The sequence below is a fragment of the Ovis canadensis genome, chromosome 7 (genome assembly GCF_042477335.2).
Source record: "Ovis canadensis isolate MfBH-ARS-UI-01 breed Bighorn chromosome 7, ARS-UI_OviCan_v2, whole genome shotgun sequence".
NCBI classification, from domain to species: domain Eukaryota; kingdom Metazoa; phylum Chordata; class Mammalia; order Artiodactyla; family Bovidae; genus Ovis; species Ovis canadensis.
The window spans coordinates 55,420,713-55,440,473 of NC_091251.1; the positions used below are offsets into that span (position 1 = coordinate 55,420,713).

At 44.0% G+C, this 19,761-nt stretch overlaps 1 protein-coding gene across 1 annotated transcript in view; it reads right to left on the minus strand.

Moving 5' to 3' along the window:
• NID2 (nidogen 2) overlaps positions 1–16,405 on the minus strand; it is an 84,174-nt gene extending 67,769 nt beyond the window's left edge. The window contains exons 1-3 of the mRNA XM_069596180.1: positions 16,083–16,405; positions 15,145–15,453; positions 5,931–6,163 (exon numbers count right to left, since the gene is read on the minus strand). Of these exons, the coding sequence (XP_069452281.1) occupies positions 5,931–6,163; positions 15,145–15,453; positions 16,083–16,307 (767 nt within the window). The 5' untranslated portion in view covers positions 16,308–16,405. The remainder of the gene's footprint in view (positions 1–5,930; positions 6,164–15,144; positions 15,454–16,082) is intronic.
• Positions 16,406–19,761: the final 3,356 nt, after the last annotated feature.

Consider the following 19,761-nt stretch of genomic DNA (forward strand, 5'->3'; position numbering starts at 1 on the left):
ATGAAAACACCTAGGGAACAAGGGCTTCCCTGCTAGCTCAGATGGAAAAGGATCTGCCCACAACATGGGCGACCTGGTGTTCAATTCCTGGGTTGAGAAGATCCCTTGGAGAAGGGTATGGCTACCCACTCCAGTATTTTTGCTTGGAGAATTCCATGGACAGAGGGGCTTGGCAGGCTACAATCCATGGGATGGCAAAGAGTCGGACACAGCTGAGCAACTAATACTCCCTGATGACTCAGTGGTAAAGAAGACTCCTGCCAGTGCAGAAGACATGGGTTCAATCCCTAGGTTGAGAAGATCCCCTGGAGAAGGAAATGGCAACCCAATCCAGTATTCTTGTCTGGAGAATTCCATGGACAGAGGAGCCTCGTGGGCTACACTCCATGGGGACACAAAGAGTTGGACATGACTTACCTACTGAACGCAAGCACACACACACTTTTAACAAACTCAAGAAAACATATGCTTAAACATTTCTGCCAAACACCTAAATAATAATGAGTCCTTTTTATTTAAGAGCTAATTACATGCCAAGTGCTTAACATTCTTCAACACAACTTGCAAGGTAGGGGCAGTGATATGCCTGATTTTTCAGAGGAGAAAACAGGTTTAGAGAGGTTACCTAATCTTCTTAAGGTTGCAAAATAATAATTGGCAGAGTTTGGACTTGAATTCAGTAATAACACCAAAGCCCATGCTCTTAATATCCACGTCATGTCAGAAAACCAGTACACTATAATCAGTCCACATCCTAATTATTTTACACTACAGAACATTAGAAACATTTCGCTGTTTAGTCACATGGATTATTCAATTAACTAATTCACAAACCCTGGTAAATCAATGTCAAAAAACTCAAAGAAATAGAAATACCTAAGGATCAAAAATGTTGAGCAAATGTAGAACAAAGGTAAGGGGGGTGGGGATAAGAAAGCAGGTTAATTAACTGCCACGGGTCACAGGTGAGAGATGTCCAGAAACATCTGGAGCCAGGGGGCTCACTTGTACACCTCCACTAGAAAAGGACACAGGCTCCATTCAGTCTTCCAAATATCCCAGCGATCCATTATTTTAGTCAATGATACATTCTAAAGAGAATAACCCCGCAAACAATTTTTTAAAAAAAGGAAAAACCCGAAGAAAGAAAGCGTCTGGCTGGCTTAAATACACCCATTTCTATCCTCTCTGGTATATGGACCAAACACCAGGTGCTCAGTCTCTCATGTTGTGGGATTTTCTCCACAGTCAGTCCATGAAAAGTCAGTTAATGACTAATAATATAACGGGAAATTCATTGACTCATATGAGGACAAGAGAATTTTGCTCATTTGGGCTGGTATTCCTCACCTCCACGTGGATTTCTATAGCAATAATATTTATTAACACAGTTCCAAGAATCAATCAGTCAGTCCCCACCCCTTCACATGTTGTTACCACCACTGCAGTTGTAATTAGTTTAGGGAAACGAGTGTAGAAAGAAAAACTTTTGATCCTTTGTGCAATATGCTATGTAAACTTGGTAAGTTCTAAGAATTAAATGCTGGTGCTTTCTGGCAAGCAAGCAAGGAATGTTAAAGAAGATAAGAGAGGACTCAGAAGATCTGAGGATGTTGAGTTTATTATCACATCGGAGGTGTTGCAGCTGTGAAATTTCTTCTTGAGGTTAGAAACAGAACTATAAAAGCTTCAAAGAGTAGGAAAGCACAAATTATGGCAGTTAAAAGCTAAATAAAATAGCCTTCTACTTAAATATGAATCACTACCCTGGCTTTTGTCATTGTGCATGATAGGAAAGCAGCCAGTTTGAGTTTATCCTAAAATCCAAGGTCATTTGGAAAGCTTAGCGATAGAAAGAACTTAATTTATTTCCTAGAAAGAAAACAAGGCTACAAAATGAGATGGACAGTGCCTTCCTCCCTGGGGTATTAGGAGGATTAAGCTAGAAAATCACATAAAATGTTCAGCATGGGGCCCTGCATATAATAAGTGCTTAGTAACTACTGTTTTCTAGGAGACAGAAAAGAATAATCTCAAAAAATGCAAATGTGTACATTCATATTTAAATGTGCAGAAGGAGAATTATTACAAACACACTATGAATTATATAATTTATGACCTCTATATTTATAAGACAAGTTTGAGGAAGAAAACTTTATTGACTAGGAGAATAATTTTTTTTTAATGCATACTGAAGCACTGAGGGGTGAGTGGCATGATGTGTGTCACTTACTTTAAATTAGAAACATAAAGGAAAAAATTATTAAGATGGCAAAATGTCAACAGCTTGTAAATCTAGATTACAAGCTGCATATTTTTGATATTTAAAATAATGAATGCTGGAGAGGGCGTGGAGAAAAAGTAACCCTCCTACACTGTTGGTGGGAATGTAAATCAGTACAGTCACTATGGAGAACTGTATGGAGGTTCCTTTAAAAACTAAACACAGACCTGTCATATGACCCAGCAATCCCACTTCTGAGCATATATGCAGAGAAAACCATACTTTGAAAAGATACATGCACTCCAATTTTCATAACAGCACTATTTACGATAACCAAGACATGGAAGCAACCTAAATGTGCATCAACAGATGAATGGATAAAGATGTGGTGTATATATACACAATGGAATATTGCTCAGCCATAAAAAAAGAATAAAGTAATGATGAAAGTGAAAGAGGAGACTGAAAAAGTTGGCTTAAAGCTCAACATTCAGAAAACTAAGATCATGGCATCTGGTCCCATCACTTCATGGCAAATAGATGGGGAAACAGTGGAAACAGGGTCAGACTTTATTTTTCGGGGCTCCAAAATCACTGCAGATGGTGATTGCAGCCATGAAATTAAAAGATGCTTGCTCCTTGGAAGGAAAGTTATGACCAACCTTGACAGCATATTAAAAAGCAGAGACATTACTTTGCCAACAAAGGTCCGTCTAGTCAAGGCTACGGTTTTTTCCTGTAGTCATGTATGGATGTGAGAGTTGGACTATAAAGAAAACTGAGTGCTAAAGAATTGATGGTTTTGAACTGTGGTGTTGGAAAAGACTCTTGAGAGTCCCTTGGACTGCAAGGAGATCCAACCAGTCCATTCTGAAGGAGATCAACCCTGGGATTTCTTTGGAAGGAATGATGCTAAAGCTGAAACTCCAGTACTTTGGCTACCTCATGAGAAGAGCTGACTCATTGGAAAAGACTCTGATGCTGGGAGAGGTTGGGGGCAGGAGGAGAAAGGGACGACAGAGGATGAGGTGGTTGGATGGCATCACTGACTCAATGGACATGAGTTTGGGTAAACTCTGAAGTTGGTGATGGACAGGGAGGCAGACAGGGAGGCCTGGCATGCTGCGGTTCATGGGGTCGCAAAGAATCGGACACGACTGAGCGACTCTACTGAACTGAACTGAATACCATTTGCAGCAACATGGATGGACCTAGAGATTATCACACTAAATGAAATAAGCCAGACAAAGAAAAATATCATATGATATTACTGATACATGGAATCTAAAAGAAGAGAAGACACAAACGAACTTACTTCCAAAACAGAAAGACACAGACACAGAACACAAACTTACAGCTACCAAAGGGGAAAGTGGGAGAGGGATAAATAAGGTGTTTGGGGGTAACACATACACACTACTATACATAAAATAGATAACCAGTAAGAATCTATTGGATAGCACAGGGACCTATATTCAATATCTTGTAATAATGGGAAGGAAAGAATGAAAGGGAAAGGGAGGGAGGAAAGAAAGAAAAGGAAGGAAGGAAGAAGGGAAGGAAAGAAGAAAGAAAAAGTAAAATAGAAGACTAAGTTGGGGAATCTTTCTAACATTTGGAGGTAGAAAAGGCCTTCCTAAGAATAATACCAAGACCTGAAATCATAAAGGAAAAGGCCAATAAGTTTGACAACCCTAAAGTTATACCTTTTAGATTGTAACTACCTTTAAAGATGAACAACTGAATAAAAATATGGATGTCACTTAAGAGAAAATATTTTTACTAGCTTTTTCTTATTTGTAAAAGATCTCTGTAAAACCTCAGCAGAAAAGAGCAAAGAAATGGCTATTAACCATTGAAAAGATGCTCAGTTTTACCATAATCATAAAAATTAGAGTGAAAATATGAACATTTACACCTATCAGATTCACAAATACTAAAAAGATTAGAAGCCTGTAGGAAATGAACATTGTTGATCATAGCTCTCTGTAGATTGTAAGCTGGTGCAGGGTTTCTGAAGGGTGAGTGATTGGTTAACGTGCACTAAAATGTTAAACTGCATATACCTTTTCTCAGCAATTCTACTTTTAAGAATTTATCTTTAAGACAAATGAGCATCCAAACAACATGTATTATTTTGTTTACTGCCACAGTAATTATAAAAGGAAAAACCAGAAATGTTTAAATGTTCATCAGTTTATCGTTTTAATAAGACAGGCCATATATGATGCCATGTTTTATAGCCTTCAAATAATACTATAAAGATATCTTACTGAAAGATGTCCATACGACAGTGGTGAATGGGTAAATGGCCTCCGCTGCCTCCTATACCCTGCGGAGGTGTTAGCACCTAGTCCCATGCTCTGGAACTAACTGTTCCTCCATCTAGCCTAGGAGAGTGCAGGCTGCTAGTATACAGGGCCTAGGCCTTAGACATCTTTGTCTTTCCAGCACTTGGATGATGTCTGAAAAGCAGAGAATCCATGGGCTCCAGAGATGAGGGTGGCGGAGCTAGGGCAGAAAAAGCAAGGAGCTAAGTTTTCTCCAGAGTCAAGACTAAAAGGCAGCCTCAGTGGAGCCCATAAGATACCCAATGTGAGTCTTGAGAATGGGAAAGCAAGCCAGGATTCAGCATTAAAAAAAGTAGTTCAGAGCTCCAGACTCGTGCTTGAATTTTGGCTTTGCCACTTCATAACTTCAAGATTATAGGCAATTTAACTTTCCTAAGCTCATTTGTCACATTGACAAAGGAACAGAACTTACCCCCTGAGACTCTTGTTGAGTTTTAATTAAGAGAACTTCTGGAAAGTGTTTAACATAATGTTGGCAAACAGTAAGCTCTCAATAAATGTCAGCTCTGAGTAACCCTGTTTGGCTATAGGGCCGCTCTCTGGTCTCTGAGTAGAGCGGATGGCATGCAAAAGTGTAAGCTGTTCCAGTACCCAGTAATCTCATTCTGTCCAGCTTGTAGACCAGTATTCAGGGAAGCATAAAAGCAGAGATTTTTTTCTTAAGCCCAGAAATGAGTAAATATCAACTGATGCCAACCCAGATACTGAGCATGATATGGACAAGCAAAGTGGGCTCACGTGATGGGACTAAGGAATGTGCCCAGTTCCAGGCATTTCATGAAAAACCCATCAGGACGATTTCAGATAATGAAGCCATTGAGAAAATCCAAGACTTCCAAAACCCTAGCAATCTGTTTGTTAGTTTTTCTCTTTTTTTTTCCAAATTACACAACCCTTAATTTAACTTTTAACACCTATCTGTTTAAAAGACTAACTCACAACATTTCCAGCTGTGAAACGATTAACCTGGAAAAACCTCAACCTGGGCAGTTATATTACTGAATATTTTTATGTGGTTCCAAGAGCAATGTTTTCCATAGCAAGCCTCAGTGGCTGTGCTAACACACACACACACACACACACACACACACACACACACAAACACACACATATATTCACACACATAGTTTGGTTTCTGGTATCCCTAGCCAATATGGCAGGAAAAATAATGAACCTTTTATATTTTGGTCAACTTGCTCCTCCCAGGGTCTAGCCTAGTTCCTGGTTTTGACATTGATGCCTTGCTTAATTAGCAACTACCAAGATACTTAATGGTCTTAGAGCCACTGAAGTTTGGTAGCTCCTAAGAGTCCTTACATTCCAACAGGAAAGGGCTTAAGCCCTATGCTACTTACTGGTAGAGATTTTTCACAGACTGTTCAGTGCTAGTCAAGCTGAAATATGGTCCCTGTCTATTCAGGTCATCAACCTCTCCTCGGCAGAAGCCCACCCGGGCAGGAAGCTGGAGCTGGACGTTGTAAGACTCTTTGGGGCGTGTTCCAAAGAACTGAAGGCCATTGGCAGGATAAAGAAAGAGGGCGTAGGTGTCAGATTCATCAGATGCCAACACTGCCTGGAAAGTATTCAGCTGTGAAAAAAATAGACAATATTCTTAATAAATCAAACAAACAACAACAACAAAAAAAACTGCAAGCAAAGCATTATGAAATGCAAAGTGTTGTCCCCCTTCTCAGGATTTCTCTAAATTGTTTTAACATAATATTCTTTTAAATTTCCTCTCCAAGTTATAAGCATAATTACATAAGCTGTATTATTATAATCATCTTTTATCAATTTAGATTAATAGTTGAAATATGCATAGGTTAAAACAAACAAAAAAAAACACAGAGGTTAGGACTTCCTTGGTGGCATAGTGCCTAAGAATCTGCCTGCCAACTTAGGGGACACAGGTTTGATCCCTGGTCCGGGAAGATCCCACATGCCATGGAGCAACTGAGCCCATGCACCACAGCTACTGAGCCTGTGCTCTAGAGCCCACGTGCCACAACTGCTGAAGCCCGTGCACCTAAGGCCTGTGCTCTGCACTGCCATGAGAGGCCCACACACTGCAACAGAGCGTAGCCCCCACTCGCTGCAACTAGAGAAATCCTGCGCAAATCAACAAAGACCCAGCGCAACCAAACATAAAGGACTTTTTTAAAAACACAGGTTAAAAAAATAAAACTAGTTTTCAAGGTTTCAAACTTTTATCATCCAAACTTCTTTCAGAGCTGAGAGTAAATAGGAAAATTAATGTGTACATTCCTGTAGTCACTGCCCTAGTTTACTGCTCTGGGCACTTATCGGGATCATTCATTCACTCATTTACTGAATCCCCTTTATGGGGAGGGGTGGTGTGAGGCACTAGCTGATCAAAAGGCCTCATTACTGTTCTCACAGCCTCACTCTCTATTCTCTTCCATCTACCTTCTGACACCAGCACCAGAGTTATCCTATCCTCATTTCTCAGATGAGGAAAACAAGACATAAAGGCTAAGAGCTCTGCCTAGGGTTAGGCTGTTAGTATGCAGTGGCAGGCCAGCCAACTCCAGGGTCCCTGCCCTGCACCACCAGGTCATGCCAACCACTCCTTGGCCTGCCACACCAGGTGATTTATAAGCTGCAAACTCTCTTTCCAGGCTCACATCCACTGTATCTTCACCAGATTATTTAATATTGCCCATCTGTCCCATGTACTTTGATGCTTCTAAACATTTATTTACTCACGTTTTCCTGTGCCTAGAAACACTCCTGACCTTCTCATACTGACCTCTGAGGGGTTTTTGAGATTCCCTGTAGATTTATTGCTGTTCTCTGACCCTCCACAACATCTTAGTGAGTGTTTCTAGTTAGCAGTCACCTAGCTTAGCCTGGTTAGCTGTTTACATGTTTGTAAACTTGATTCATTAATTCATTTGTACATTAATTCAGAGAGCCAGGTGCCAGCTAAGCACTGGACAGTATGCTTGGTGGCAAGAAGCAAAGGGGCAAAGGATGGAAGCCTCCAACCAGGACAGTCTCAGAGTTTACGACAGGGAGCAGCCATGGCTGGGATTCCAAGAGAGTTGCTGGAGAAGGTAGTAGAGGCCAGAGAGGAAGGCGTGGGCCCCAGACCTCAGGGCTGGAATGGGCAGGCGTCGCAGAGGCTGACTGTGAATAGTAATAAACACTGAAGGAGCCAAAGCAGACCAGAAGGACAGGCCAGGAGCCTGAACTAGCCACAAACGCAACACCCAGGTCCTTATAGAATCACTCCTTAAAGTTCAATTTACTCTAGTATTTTCAACAGGACACTTTTTTTTTTTGCCTTTATCTACATCCAGCTATTTCCCTCACAACACACAAATGATCAGTTAATGGTATTTGAGTATCTTGTAAAAAATGTTATATGAAGGCCTCTGAGGACACCCCTCTCACTAAATCCCATTCTTTTTGCAACTTAGCAGGGAGCAGGAGAGGTATTTATAAATACCACTACTTCCTAAGTAATGTGACTCCTAGAAACATTCTTTACTGGTAAGGAGCACTGTCTCCCCATTTTGCTAGACACACAAAGTTAGGCAGAAAGAAACATATCGCATTTTACTAAATAAAACAGCAGAAAATAGGTATGGGCCTGTCCTGCGTCCTTCCCCAAATGGTGGCCAAGCTCTTTTCTAATGTTAATTATTCTTTTTTGATGTTTAATTTCAAAGTATAGTTTGGACGGTTTGCTTACAAGATAAAGTTTAGGTGTTAAAATGTTTTCCAGAAAAAACTCAAAATATTATCCAACTTTTCTTCCAGATCGCCAACATAGAAAAGGTCACCTAGCGTGGCTTGGCTTTTTGCTTTCCTTTAAGTTCAGAAACTTAAAGACAAGGGGAGGGGGTTGCCTCATATATTTGTTATTGTTTTCGTTGTTGATTGTTTCAGCCGGAAAGCTTGACTTTTCCACAAACAAAAGGCAAGGGATGTTTTCTAGAATTTCTCAAAGCTCGGAAGCCATAACTTCTGCCAAATGTAAACAAAAGCCATTCTGTATCATGTCCATACAGAATGTATACATGATCGATTAATGGCGATTCAGTAACTTCAGAGTTTTACTTTACTCAGAATAAATAAAGTTCAGCTAGAGAAAGAAAGGTACTCAAGGAAAGAGACTCTGTTTTAAGAAGCAAAGCTTTCAAAGCTTCTGGCATTGATTGCCCACAATAAATGTCAGATAGGAGGAATCCTGGTTCTACATCTAGAGAAGCTCTGTGAGATAAGGAGGTCCTATAGATTGTGAAGGAATTGAATGGGATAGGAAAGGGAAGGGAAAAGTAAACAGAGCTGGGAAGGGAAGAGTCTGGCTTTTTACTGTGGGGTCTGGGTATTTAGCTAGTCAACAAATTTTATTCATTCTTTCAGCCAGTGAGCAAATTTATTTCAATGAAAAGTTATTCAACGTCTTTATATGCCATCCTTGAGACATGCACTTATTACAGGTGGCAAGCATTTATTTAATCTACTTGTCTTCAGTGAAATAGGCAAATAGAAGAAGTTTAAATAGAATTTAGGATCCCAGAGTACCAGCCAAAAAAGTCTGGCTGTTTAAAAACCACCCACACACCAAATGATCACGTTTAAAGTTCTCCCTCAGTTCCACAACATTCTACACCTAATCGCTAAAGAGCCTGCTTCATGATGTCCTGCAGGGCTCCTCTCCCTAGAACACTCCTTGACTGGCTTCCTAACCGGAAAGGTCTACACATTCCTGGAGAAAAGACTTCCCAAGAACCCTACATGCTCTGTCCCTGAAGGGAAAGCCTCAGATGGGCTGCCAAACCTCACAAAAGGGTCACCAGTTTCCAACTTCCTCAGGATCCCAGGGAGGAGAGGAGTAGGGCCTGTGCTGCAGAGCTCCAGGATCCACCTTCCTGCTATCAGAAAGAGAAAAGCCAGAGCCCTCAGCAGAAATCAGACAGCTTCGGGCTCTCCCTTCCAGGTGCAGGGCATCACCAATCAGTGCTGACTTGATGCTTGGCAAAGCCAGGCTGATGGATACAAAGCATGCTCCTCAATGAGTTCCCAGTTTATTCAATTTACTTAATTTCAGCCATCTGGCCAAATATCACGACAATACCATCCATGTCCCGAAGGGTTTGCCTAAAGTGGCTTACAAAAATTATAATGAAAATTAAGAAGTAGGGTCACAAAGTTCCCCTTCCTGTCTTCTTTAGGGCCTCATGCTTTCTATACTGGAGAAGGCAATGGCAACCCAGTCCAGTACTCTCGCCTGGAAATCCCATGGACGGAGGAGCCTGGTGGGCTGCAGTCCATGGGGTCGTGAAGAGTTGGACACAACTGAACAACTTCCCTTTCACTTTTCACTTTCATGCATTGGAGAAGGAAATGGCAACCCACTCCAGTGTTCTTGCCTGGAGAATCCCAGGGGCGGCAAAGCCTGCTGGGCTGCCATCTATGGGGTCGCACAGAGTCGGACATGACTGAAGCGACTTAGCAGCAGCAGCAGCTGCTCTCTATACTCCTAGCATTATTAGCTTCTCGTCTCCATTGTTTGGTGTGAATGCTAACCTTCATTCCTTAGCATATTTCTCTATCTACCATTACCTATACATCACTGTCACTTGTATGATTTCCCCTCATTCATTTTTTCTGCCCTAATCCTACAGATCCTGCCAAAAATACCAAAATTAATGTCCAGTACTATCACATCCCTAATATTATAACCTTCCTAACACTTGGTCTTTAGCAAAACTGCAGCATTTCTTTAACCAATTTTCATATATGTCTCTGTTCTCTATGTCTGCATAGCCAGATCTCAGACACAAGCTAAACTCTCTCAGACTGTACACCTCCCTTCTTTGGGACCTCAGCTTCAAAATTCAAAAAAGCTACAACCATGTCCTGCTTTTACTTCTCACTTTCTCACTGGATCCTACCCCCGCCCCACTGGATCAATGACCATCATTCTTTGAAACATGTTGGCATATATCACTCCCGAGGTGAGGCCTCCACTAGGAAGCCTTCTGCTCATCTTATTTTACTGCCCACATCTGCCTTCATCCATATCTCCAGCCTTAGCTCTCTTGGCCTTCTCCCAGGAAACATCCTTGGTCAGCACAATCTGTCCTGTTGCTCCATTCTCGATATCCGTCATTTCAGCCCAACTTAGATAAAAGTTGACAAAACATACCCTGTACCACACAGATCTGTGAAGCCCAGTTTTCTATCCCCCTTCATCCCTCAAATAACAACACCCTCACCCGCACCACCCTCGAGAAAAAGACACAGCTAAGGTAAACATTAGTCCTCTTTATGTCTCCTGTCAGTAAGTTCTTTGAAGGTCAAACTGACTCACTGGAAAAGACCCTGATGCTGGGGAAGACTGAAGGCAGGAGGAGGAGGAGATGACAGAGGATGAGACGGTTGGATGGCATCACTGATTCGATGGACAGGAGTTTGAGCAAGCTCTGGGAGTTGGTGATGGATAGGGTAGCCTAGCGTGCTGCAGTCCATGGGGTCTCAAGAGTCAGACACTACTGAGCAACTGAACTAAACTGGGACTTTGCTCTGTGATGTACTTATGACAATTCAAGGCACCTCAGACTGCGCTGACAAACACTATTTGGTCATAGCTTTTTAGATACAGTAACACCTTGACATTCCTACAGCATCAGGTACCATATCCTGTCACATCCATCAAGAATGTCCAAGGTGAGAAAGGACAACATCTGAAACAGTTTTAAAAGGTAAAAATGCCTTTCCTCTGACATCTTCAAGTCTCTGATAACTCTGCAACATGTTATATGCCAAGGTTTAAGAAGGTCATGTAGAATTCACACAGTCCTTCAAGCAAAGTAGATTACTGTTTGGCAGAATCTATTTCCAAAGAACTATTAAAACAACAACTCATGTCACAGGGCTCTTTAAAGTATTCAGAAGGAACCTTCAATGTGGGTAATTAAAAAAACATCCTCTCTCCAAACAGAATCTTTATCTCCTTTCTAAATGAAACATTCTGAAGCCAGCTCAGCATTTGGCAACATTCCTGAAGAATAATTTTAATTAGAAAAGTAAGAGATGGATTCTACAAATCTTCCCACGCTCCGCCCCCACCATAAAGAGGTCCAGACAGAAGTTGCAATGCAGAAAACCTTGTATTTAAAGAGTCCTTAAGTAAAAGACTCACATCACAGTATCCTTTCAAGATAGGGAAATCAAAGAACCAGAATCTGGTCCTATATCAACCCCATGTAGGGGAACACAGATCTGCTGAGCAAATGCACCTGCTAAGTCTAAGGGACTATGATGGCTGCTTTAAAATGTCACCTTAGTGAATTCTCACAACAGTCCTGTAAGTTAGGCATTGCTACCTCATTTTACAGGTTAGTAAACTAAGACTGAGGCAGGATCATTGCTTCCAAAGTCACTGGATAACCTTTCATAAACTACTTTCAAAACGTTTTTTGTCATTATCTTCACATCAGAAGCATTATTTCCATGCTACAGATGAAACAGAAAAATATTTGTCTGCATTATAATTTCCAGTTTCAAATAAGTTCTGATAAAATTGGACTCCCGAAGCTCTAAGAGTGACTTCATCACCGCATAGGTTCTGTGCAACTGCTCATCTCTCCAATTCATCTCACTCAGCTCAACATTACCTTTTTTCCTCTGTTGAAAAAGTAAGACAGATGCAGCTGGATTCACTTCAGACCACTGGAATACTAATTTGGAAGTAATAAGGCATCAATAGTATCCTTGGCAAAATTCATTCCAAGTCAATTCTTCCTTTGAATGAGATATGAGTCCAAGGACTCTTCTGGTACTAAGATCACATCAAAACAATAAAACAAGCCTCATTTACTGGAAGTGTTTGGAAAAGGCATAACTATTGTGTCTGCCTACATCACTTGTGCCAACAGAATGGGCCCTGCATGAAAACTCTGGGTAGAAGCAACAACAACAAAAACCTAAGAATCAACAAGTCTATACTATAGGGACTTCCCTGGTGGTCCAGGGACTGGCACTTTACGCTCCCAAAGCAGGGAACCTGAGTTCACTTCTGGTCAGGGAACTAGAGCTGAAACTGGAACTAGATACTGAAACTGAGAGTTCACATGCCACAATGGAGGATCCCACACACCACAAAAAAGAAAAAAAAGTCTGTATTCTAAACCTGCCTTTGCCTTACTACGTACAGAATTCTGCACACTCACCTTAACTTACTAGGTAATGGCAAACAGTGAGTCTTTCTGTACTTGTCTTGCAGCAGTGTTGTGAGAAGACAGCAAGATAAAGTGTTGTTATAAGAATTAACAAGATATCCTGAATAAACAACACATATAATCATTGTCTAAGTAGTCAGCCTTTCCTTTGAACCCTTATCTTCTCAATAGTCAGAAAGAGCACTCTTTGAAAACCAAAAACTTCTATTTAAAATCCTTCAAGATCTGCCCAGTGCCAAAGAACCAAGTCCAAACTCCTAGCAGAGCATGATCTGCCCCTACCCCATGGCCTTCCCAGCCTCATCCCCACCACCCTTCCTGTTCAGTAACAGGACCACGTGTAATGCCCCAAAACACATTAACAATATAGTATGTAGGTGATACATCATATGCTACCCCTTCTATAGGGAATGTTCAACTCTGCTCAACTCAGATTCAAAGACAATTGCTCACTGAAGCTTTCCCAGATTAGGTTCCCTAACCAGTGAGGGGTGGAGTTAGTCTCCTTAAGATGTCACTTCACTTCTATTGAATCATAATCAATATTAAACTCTGAGATTCTTGAAAGTAAAGAATGTGTCCTTTCACAGTGCCTACACATCCTGACTTACAGTAAGTGTGCAAAAAAGTTTGCTGGATAAATAGATCTCAACTATGTTTAAATATAAATTACTTATACATACATATATTAATATATCACATATATATGTTTAGAAAAGAAGATTGGAAGACAATAAAATAGCAGTGGTGACCTCTGATTAGTATAATTATAAGCTGGATTTATTTTCTAAACTTTGTATTAGAGATATGTTAAACTTTAAATATGTTTTTTAAACTTATTGACAAAAATAAATGAATGAATCAACATACTTACCTTATTTATCTTTATCCAACCCTCCACCTAGCCCAATGCCCTGCATAAAGAAGGTGCTCAATATATGTGTTTGAATTAAATATACTCTGTTGAATTGAATAACTGAAATGTCAAATCTATGCATTAAAAAGTTATTCAATAAACAAAACTAGATGTTTCAAAACAATTGGCTAAAATCAATTCAAATGATTTTTTAAATCTCTAGATCCCCCTTTGCTTAGTAGAGTCTTTAGAAGATACTCCTCTCACTCAGGGAACACAGTAAGAATGGCCACCATCTTGAATCATCCAGGGAGAGTGCGCAAGCTACTTAACCTCTCTGAACCTAAAGGAGGATATGTACCGCTTCTATATAGCTAAAAATCACATTGATGAGTTAAAATAGAGATAAGCTGAAAGAGTTTCAGCCCTTGGAGTATGACATTTTAGATTTAGGTTGAATTTCATGGAGGAAGCCCATACCTACCCCAGGAATGAGGCAAGCACCCTTTTGCCAAACCACCCTGACCCATCTGATAATCCATTTGGAGTACCTCAGTGAATGAATGCATGCAACATACTTACCTTCTTTATCTTTCTCCAACCCTGCACCTAGCCCAATACCCTGCACAAAGAAGGTGCTCAATATCTCAGGTAGAGACTATACAATGGATCAAGGGCAGTCTCCTGTAAAGTAAGGGAGCATGTGACCTGGTACCTGAGTGACAGTTTGGCAAAAATTATCAAAAACTTCATATAAAATACATCACTCTGGCCTACCAATTCCACTTCCTGGAAAGTCAAGTGGTGACATGGCATAAAGATTTAGCCTAAAAAAGAAAAAGTGCTTCACAAATTTATAATGATGAAAAATTGGAAATGACATTGCTGACCACTGGGCACAGTGAGAAATCCACTGGATGGAATATACAAACATTAACGATGATGTTGTAGAAATATATTTATTGACAGTGAAATATATTCACAACTTACTAAAAAAAGTTACAAAACAGTATGTGGAGTGTGAATCCATCATTAATAGACAGAGACACATACAGATATGGATAGGAAAAAGCTCTGGCAGGTGCACACAAAACTGTTTAATAGTGGTTATCTTAAGTGGCAGGAAAATGAGTGGCTGTTCTTTTCAAAACTGCCTGCCATCTTCTGATGTTTTTCCTTCAGTGAACATATAATTAGAAACAATTCTTATATATATGAGGTGATTCTAAAAATAAACAATCAAACCATAAACTCCCTCCTGCATCTGCACTGGGGCACTCACATCTCCTAAGCAGTTCTCCTTACAAGAGTGACCACCTCTCAGACCCTCAGAGAAAGCCTGGAGAAAACCAAGCCACTTCAGCCCCGGTGCCAGCAAACTGTACCTGAGGTTCATCAGGGGAGCAGACTCAGGAGAAACTTCAAGCCTGGGTTCCAGCCCAGAATTCAAGCCCATCTTTCAGTAAGCACAAAGGCCAAGCATCCCTGGTCGCTTACCTCTCCCGAGGGCGGGGCCCCACGCTTGGCTTCTTCGTAGGCGCCCACCTGCTCCCAGGTGGCCAGAAAGGCGTGGGTGGGAGTGAAGTGTGCGCCGGAGAGCGGGAAGCCTGTGCGCACATAGTTGGCGGCCAGGCCCAACACCGCCGGAGAGGTGTCCTGGCGGTACAGGACCCGGCCTCTGCCGCCACTGGTGTCGATGTCGGCCAGGAAGGGGGCGATGGCCGGGAAGTCTGTGGGGAAATCGTCGTCCACATACTGGGTCTCCCTGGGGAAGTCCTGGGTGGAGATGATGCCGTTGGTGCCCACCTGGGGAATGAGGGGGACAAAAAGGTGACCGTAGGAAGCCCAAGGACGCGAGAGCCTACCCTGGCATCGCAAGGAGGGAAGGAAGCCCTCGAGGCATGAAACTCCCCACTTCCCCATCCTCTGGAAGTCTGACTCCTGGTTCGGAGCGACCAGTGCAACTTCAGCCGGCGTCGTCCCCCCGCCCCACCACCCTATCCCACACGTACAGTGCAATTGGTCCAGGAGCCCTAAATTCCTTCACATATCTTTTCATTTCCCGCACAACCCTGGGGAAGAAGCTCTGGGTTCAAGGAAGGAGCACCCAGTTCTGCAAATTTGCACGGCCCTCTCGCTGAACTTAACTTTAGACCCCACTGGCCGCCTTAGGAATCCCACCTTCTTTTCTGCCTGGGACGCTTATGCGGCTGATAACAATTCTTACCGTCCCCTTGTAGCAGGGGAAAGCAGTGCGTTTGGCAAAGGCAAAAAGCCAGGTCCCACCCCAAGGGCGCTCGGGGACAGCAGACGATGCGGACTATTTCCTCCCCTCGGAAGGCAGGGGTCCGGTGAGATCCACACTACCAATGACCCCCTGCTCAGAAGCTGCTAGAAATCTGCAGAGTCCCGCACCATGAAGAAGCTAAACTTACGTAGAGGTCGCTGAATTGGGCGTCGTAGAAGCGCAAGGAAAGCGTCAGCTTCACGGCGGCTGAGCTTTCGTCGTCGCCTTCCTGCAGGAGCTGGTCCCCTCGCGACTGCCCGTAGGGGAAGAGCTCGCTTGGGTGCAGCGCCGCGGCCCGCGACAGCAGCAGCAGCATTAGCAGCAACGGCGGCGGCGGCAGCGCCGGCCGCCCGGCCGCCCGGTCCGCCCGCATGCTTGCTCGGCCCTGGGCTGCCCCGCGACAGACCGCGTCCAGCCCGGCCCGCCAGCCCACTAGCGGCGCTGAGCGGGCCTCGGACCTGGATCCCCGCGGGTGCCGGGGCGGGGCGGGACTCTGGGCCCTCCCAAAGCGCTGATTGGCCGCGGCCTTGGGCCCGGACCCAATCGCCGGCTCTGAGAAAGTTCGGCAGCGGCCACCACATCTGGTTCTCGTTAAGTTCTCTAAGGCAGCGGTCACCGGAGCGGCGGGGGCTGGAGAGGTGAAAGCCCCCGCCAGGGGTGATCGGAATTACTTCTCCTCCGCCTCCGCTCCCCGAGAGCTCGCGGGGCGGGGAGGTCATCTCCGCCCTCCTGACGGGGCTACCCGGAGATCCTGGCGAGTTCCGCCCTGTGGACCAAATGGCCCACACGGTTCGAAGGCGGCGGCGCTGCAGGAGAAGACCTCGGCGCCAAGGGGGACCTCGAGGCGGCGTGTGCAGCTGCCGGCTGGCGCAACGTGCCCCGCCAGCCTGGCAGGGCGAGGGTGGTGGGGGTTAAGGTTTGAGCCCTGCCCTGGGGTCCCAGGCGCCCGTCGCCCTGGACGTCAGGCTCTCGAGCCGAGAAGCAAAAGGCATTGTCGCAGCCACAGCTTCCCGCGCGGCCGCTTCACTTCACCCAGAGACGCGTTGCGGAGAACTGCGGCTTTGTGTGAAGCCTGGGGACTGACTCCTAAATTCCATTCCCCCACGCCCCCCCACCCCCCACCCGAAGGTTGCCTCCCAGGCGGACGGCACCGCCCGGAAGGACTGGGCCACCGGGCCGAAATGCCTGCCAGTCCGAGTCAAGAGCGTTGTTTACCTTCCCCAGGGAAAACCGCACCCGGGAAGGGCATGAAACGCTACAGTGTGCGATCGGCTCTGTTTGGGGCGTGAAATAAGGCATCCGGTTTGGACACCAAGCAGAAAGGGCTAGGCGCCACGGTGGAGAGACCCTGGGTCGGGCATCGAAGCTGCTCTTGACCGCTGCCACAGAGGTGGTAACCCGAGCTCTCCGCGAAACTGGAAACCTCACAACCGCCAAACCAGATGCCCTGAGAGTGTGGGGGAACCCCATCTACCATAAATGTACCCTCAGCGAAGCTCCAGTAGCTGGAAGAGATTTTACTACCAATTTGATTATCAAGAGCTTGAAATTTCCCAGATAGTCTGTTTTCTCTCTTGGGATCTCCCTGGGGTCTTTGGAAGCAAAGGTATTTTAAAAGAAGGGAAAAGTAAACCCTTGGAAATGCCTTTAGGAACGCTCAAGAAACAGATTTCCTTTTGTGGGTGTTATTCCCGTTATACAAATCCTTACCAGCCCACAGGGCCAAGCCCTGAAAACTTTAAAAAGATCAGACTGGGAGAGTCACAGAGTTAACACAAAATGGAAAACTGGCCTAAAGTAGTTTGCTTCCTCAAACTGTGAAGACCTATATTTGATGTTACAAAAATGTATTTGTGTTTGCATATATTATGTTCTCCTTTCTTTTGGAGACATTATTTTTATCGTACTGAGGAGGAAATAGCTCAAAGACATTAGGTGACTTGACTTGCCCAAGTTCACCTAAAGTTACTCTGTGATATGAAATCCTTCACTGATTTCTGTAGCTCTTGCAAATCTCTCAACTGAGAATAATCATAGTTAACATTTATGAAGTGGTAATAAGCCAAAAGTTAGTGAGTCAGGCAGACCCTAAGATGGCCCTCAATGACCCCCATTTCCTAGTGTTCACTCCCTTGTATAATCTCTTCCCCTTGAGTGTAGGCTGGCCTAATGACTTTTTTTTAAAATATAATTTTATTTATTTATTCTGCTTATTTTGGTTGCACTGGGTCTTTATTGCTGCGTGGCCTTTTCTCTAGTTGCAGTGAACAGGGGTTACTCTTTGTTGTGGTGGGTGAGCTTCTCATTGTGGTGGCTTCTCTTGTTGTGGAACACGGGCTCTAGGGCACATGGGCTTCAGTAGTTGCAACTCCTGGACTCCAGAGCACAGGCTCAACTGTTGTGGTGCACAGGCTTAGTTGCTCTTGGTGTGTGGGATCTTCCCACATCAGGTATTGAACCCATGTCTCATTCATTGAAGGTGGATTCTTTACCACTGAGCCACAAAGGAACCCCCTGCTGCTGCTGCTGCTGCTAAGTCACTTCAGTCGTGTCCGACTCTGTGCGGCCCCAGAGATGGCAGCCCACCAGGCTCCCCCGTCCCTGGGATTCTCCAGGCAAGAACACTGGAGTGGGTTGCTACTTCCTTCTCCAATGCATGAAAGTGAAAAGTGAAAGTGAAGTCATTCCGTCGTGCCCAACTCTTAGCGACTCCATGGACTGCATGCAGCCTACCAGGCTCCTCCCTCCATGGGGTTTTCCAGGCAAGAGTACTGGAGTGGGTTGCCATTGCCTTCTCCAGGAACCCCCTAGTGACTTCTAAACCAAAGAATGTGGCAACAGAGTTGAGTAATCATTTCCAATATTAGGCTAAATCTGTCTTGCTGGCAGACTCTTTCTCCCTGGTTTTGATGAAGCAAGCGATTATGCTGGGAAGGCCGGTATGGCAAGGAACTGGGGGCAGCCTCTGGCCGACATCCAACAAAGCACTGAATTCTGCCAACAACCATGTAAGTGTGCCTGGAAGGAGATCCTTCCCCAGTCATATCTTGAGTTGTTGTTGTTCAGTTGCCCAGTCGCGTCCGACTCTTTGCAATCCCATGGACTGCCACATGCCAGGCCTCCCTGTCCCTCGCCGTCTCCTGGAGTTTGCCCAAGTTCATGTCCATTGCATTGGTGATGCCATCCAGCCATTCATTCTTTGCCACTCTCTTCTCCTTCTGCCCTTAATCTTTTCCAGTATCAGGAACTTTTCCAATGAGGAAAAGTTCACTGGAACAGATGGAACAGCCACCTGTTCACATCAGGTGACTAGAATACTGGAACTTCAGCTTCAGCATCAGTCCTTCCTATGAGTATTCAGGGTTGATTTCCTTTAGGATTGACTGGTTTGATCTCCTCGCTGTCCAAAGGGCTCTCAGGAGTCTTCTCCAGCACCACAGTTCGAAGGCATCAATGTCTTGAGACAGCACCTGGCTGACACCTGGACTGCAGTCTTGTAAGAGACCCTGAAGCAGAGGACCCTCACTAAACAGGATTCACATTTGAGACCCACAGATACTATGAGAATTTAATAAAACCATGTTATTTTAAAGCTGTTATGGTTTGGGATAAATTTGTTATACAGCGATAGTTAAGCCACAGATCTAGACACCATGCTAAAGAAATCAAGACTTGATTTCTGGGTTAAACACACACACAGAGTTACTGCTACATAGCTAGTAAGTACAAGAACGTGATTTGAACTCAGTTTTGTCTGATTTCTAAACCTCTGCTCTTTAGTAGTAAATCACATTGCCACGAGGCCCTCTGCAAGGCTGCTCAGGCCT